Source organism: Verticillium alfalfae, genomic scaffold, assembly GCF_000150825.1.
Source record: "Verticillium alfalfae VaMs.102 supercont1.1 genomic scaffold, whole genome shotgun sequence".
NCBI classification, from domain to species: domain Eukaryota; kingdom Fungi; phylum Ascomycota; class Sordariomycetes; order Glomerellales; family Plectosphaerellaceae; genus Verticillium; species Verticillium alfalfae.
Genome location: NW_003315038.1, coordinates 3,903,503 through 3,907,244, shown reverse-complemented (window position 1 = coordinate 3,907,244; position 3,742 = coordinate 3,903,503). Strand labels below are relative to the sequence as shown.

Here is a 3,742-nt window from a genome sequence, read left to right as displayed (position 1 = left end):
CCGCTGAACCTTGGATGGCTGGCGCTGTCGTGTTGCTGACTCTCTCTCCCTCCCTCTTCACACAGGGCAAAATGATGATTCTACGCTGCCCGACCTGTCCTGGTGGGACGCGTATCACCCTTACGCCGAGCACGGCGACTTCTTCGACGACCTGCACGCTTCGTTCCCCAACAACTCGGAGCTTTTCGTCGCCGGCAAGTCGTACGAGGGCCGTGACATTTACGGCATTCACTTCTGGGGCAAGGACGGCAAGGATGCGAACCCTGCCGTGTCGTGGCACTCGACCGTCCACGCCCGCGAGTGGGTGTCTGCTCTGGTACGTGGCGGAACTCTGGTTCGAGTGAAAACCAAGAGTCGACGACGGCGTCCATCGGACCCCAAGACTAACGGCCGCAGACGACCGAGTACCTCGCTTACAAGCTCATCTCGGGTTACCTCGAGGGCGATAAGGGCACTCAGGCTCTCGTCGACAAGTTTGACTACTACGTCATTCCCTTTGTGAACCCCGACGGTGCGTGTCTGAGCATGCTTGCTCCACAACGTTCCAACCCCGCTAACCCAACCCCCAGGTTTCGTCTTCACCCAGACGTCAACCCGCCTCTGGCGCAAGAATCGTCAGCCCCGCGCCAACACGACGTGCGTCGGCACCGACGGCAACCGCAACTGGCCCTTTGGCTGGCACTACCCGGGTGGCGCCTCGGACAACCCCTGCGGCGAAACCTACCGCGGCCTCGCCGCCGCCGACACGCCCGAGATTGCCTCGCTCGTCGCCTGGACCGAGACGGTCAAGGCCAAGCACGGCGTCAAGCTCTTCATCGACTTCCACTCCTACGGCCAGTACGCCCTGCAGCCCTACGGCTACGACTGCTCCGTCGTGCCCCCCAACTTTGAGCGCCAGGTCCACGTCGCCAAGTGCTACGCCGACGCCGTCTTCGCCGTCAACGGCTCCAAGTACGTCTACGGCTCCAGCTGCCGCGAGCTCTACGCCACCACCGGCAGCGCCCCCGACTTCCACTCGGGCGCCGTCGAGGCCGAGTTTGCCTGGACCATTGAGCTGAGGCCCGCGTCCGCCGGCGCCGGCGGCTTTGTCCTGCCGCCCGAGCAGATCCGTCCCAACGTCGAGGAGCAGTGGGCTGGTCTGCAGTACGTCCTGTCCGTCGCGTAAGCCGCTACAGGCCGAGCGTACGCATAGCGTGGTTGCCATTCGTTTCATCCATCGAGGCTCGCTCTGTTGTATGGTATGCACGTATGCTTCATTATTATCAATCCTCGTGTCGTGTGCCTACGTGATTGTGATTTTTCGCTTACATACTGGGCAACACCAGTTGTGCGGAATGCCTCCGAAAGCTGTCTTGGTGCTCTTGTCCGACACGAGTAGACGGCGATGCAAATGAGGTGTGTTCGAGTTCTCTAATCACACATCCAGCTGAATTCCCAACTATGCGCCTATGCGCCTCTTGATTGGGTTTTGGCCGTAGTATCGTGCTCTTGTAATCATGGCGCATCCCTTACTGCAATTCACAGCAAGGAGTTTTGTTTTCCGATCGTAAATCGTTCTGTATTCATTGAAATGAGCCATCTGCTGCAGAACAGACTTGGCACATTGTCTTCCTACACAACATCATGTATCAGACCGCTCTCGACATTCCGCCGGAGATTTCCGCAGCATGACCAGACAGCCAATACAAGGGTCGAGCGCAAAGACGTGTCTGAGTGGCAAAGGTCTCGGCATCGGCACCTCGAGAATCATGGGCATTGGACCCGAGTCACTAGGCCATGCCTTACATCGGTAGTCAAGTATGTCGTTGCATTGTATGGTCCTCGAAAAGCCCGGTCCCCGGCTGCCTGAGCTCCCGCTATCCTCATTTCCAAACCCACGGCTCTGGGAATCGCATTTGGCTGGTATCTCCTGAGATGTCTCCGCCAGTCCCGTGGTCCATGCTGAAGGCAACAGCTCCAAAAGACAACTGCATTTGAGAATCACAGAATAGTATTGCAAAGTAAGGCATCGACTGCTACTGCGAAGGGTCATGTTCGTGGCTGTCATACTACACAAAGAGTTTCAAAGACCGAGCTCGGCTGGCCAACTGAGAGAGAAGTTCTCTCAGATGCCAGACCCGGGAAGATATTCACTGCAAGCCTCGCAATATCTGGCTGGCTGATCTAGGTATAGTACGGGCTGTCTGAAATTGGAGTCTCCTTCCTCGGCTATAAATATTCTCATTCAAAGCCTGGCCATATTGCCGGACCTGTGAAGTTCCGATTCCCCGGAGAGCATCACGTACCCGAAGAGTCTGACGCCTGGTTCGTCAATCTGGTCCTGATTTCGGCGTAGCGATCGATCTTGTACGCCTTTAATCTGCCACGTTGGATTGACATTGGAACTCGCGACTGATGGCGAAATTCGCAGGGAAAGTACCGAAATGATGTGCGGGAAGCGCAGTCTCGTCTGCATCCACATTGAACAAAGCATGGTCTTGATCAGCTGTAGACGCACCATACTCCAGAAAATGAACTTCCTTTCCCACAATCACCAGCCCACAACGTACTTTGTCAAGGCCACATTGTACCACAAGAAGGCGCATGAGAGCCAAGTTGCGCCGTTGATTTCGATTCGAATGGACGTTTACTAGTTGCCTTGCCAACGTCTCGTGCTACTCCATCATATCAGACCATGTATGACAGGTCGTTCCCACGCCATTAGAAGCCATTTTTTTTTTTTGACTCCGGAACTCCGACACATCTCGATATCCTACACAGCAACCTCGAGAGGAGCTATGAGGCCATGAAGTTAAGCTTGGCTCTCCCGTCGTTGCCGCTTCACAAGGGCAGGGTCCAGGCCCATCCACCACAGGCTGTCTTGGCGAGAAGGATTCCGCCCAACCCAACCCCTGAAGCTGCAGGCGCACGGAGATCAATCGCGACCAGGCATCAGCATTTGCGCCGTGGGGATTGGCCGTGCGGCTCGCCCCCAGGACACAGAGGCATAGGCAGCGAGATAGGATCCAATGAGCACCAGACGCGCTCGACATGTTCCTCGCCAGCGTCTCGGGCCTTGCGGTCGAAACAGGGTTTGCCGATTGTCCACATACGTTCCTGAGAGCAGTCTTGTCTCCATCACCAACAGGCTTGATCGGGGACCAAAGCCTTCCGGACTCTCGGAGGTTCTCCGCCATATAAGTCCAACATGATGGCTACCACCACCACCAATCCGCTTCTCATCGCAGTCCTCCATCCTCTTTGATAGATACCTAGCAATCCTCAACAGCGAGTCAGGCCGTCACATCAGGTTTTAGGCCCTCCTCTCTCTCTCTCTCTCTCTCTCTCTCTCTCTCTCTCTCCACAGCAACGTCCAAAATGCAATCCCTCATCGACACGACCAAGGCCTCGTCCAGCAAGCAAGCGGCGGCGCCGTGGCCGTCCACCTTGCCAGTCGACCCCGACCACGACCACGACCATGACCACGACGCCGCCACCGAAACGGCCCCGCCGCCGTTCCGCCGCCGCCGCCTCACGCCCTGGAGCCCCGCCTGGCACTGGGCCAAGCTCGGCTCCGCTGCGCCGCGACCATGGTCGCCATCGCCGGCATGCCCCTCGCCGCCGCGACGCACGGCGAAGGCACGCGCGCGCCCTCTGCGCTTCGGGCTGCCGGCGCACGTCGTGGCGCTGGCGTACGACCTGGCCGAGTGGCCCGTGGTGCAGCGCCACTTCAAGGGCGCGGCGCGGCATGCGGCCCGCCGTC

At 58.1% G+C, this 3,742-nt stretch overlaps 2 protein-coding genes across 2 annotated transcripts in view; both read left to right on the top strand.

Moving 5' to 3' along the window:
- VDBG_01193 (zinc carboxypeptidase A 1) overlaps nucleotides 1-1,671 on the top strand; it is a gene marked incomplete at both ends in the record, with an annotated part of 2,550 nt that extends 879 nt beyond the window's left edge. Inside the window, 5 exons of the mRNA XM_003009464.1 lie at nucleotides 66-316; nucleotides 397-511; nucleotides 570-1,143; nucleotides 1,326-1,395; nucleotides 1,633-1,671. Coding sequence (XP_003009510.1) covers nucleotides 66-316; nucleotides 397-511; nucleotides 570-1,143; nucleotides 1,326-1,395; nucleotides 1,633-1,671 — 1,049 coding nt within the window. The remainder of the gene's footprint in view (nucleotides 1-65; nucleotides 317-396; nucleotides 512-569; nucleotides 1,144-1,325; nucleotides 1,396-1,632) is intronic.
- Nucleotides 1,672-3,357: 1,686 nt separating this feature from the next.
- The window catches only part of VDBG_01192 (predicted protein), a gene marked incomplete at both ends in the record, with an annotated part of 946 nt that continues 561 nt past the window's right edge, over nucleotides 3,358-3,742 (top strand). Inside the window, one exon of the mRNA XM_003009463.1 lies at nucleotides 3,358-3,739. Within this exon, the coding sequence (XP_003009509.1) occupies nucleotides 3,358-3,739 (382 nt within the window). The remainder of the gene's footprint in view (nucleotides 3,740-3,742) is intronic.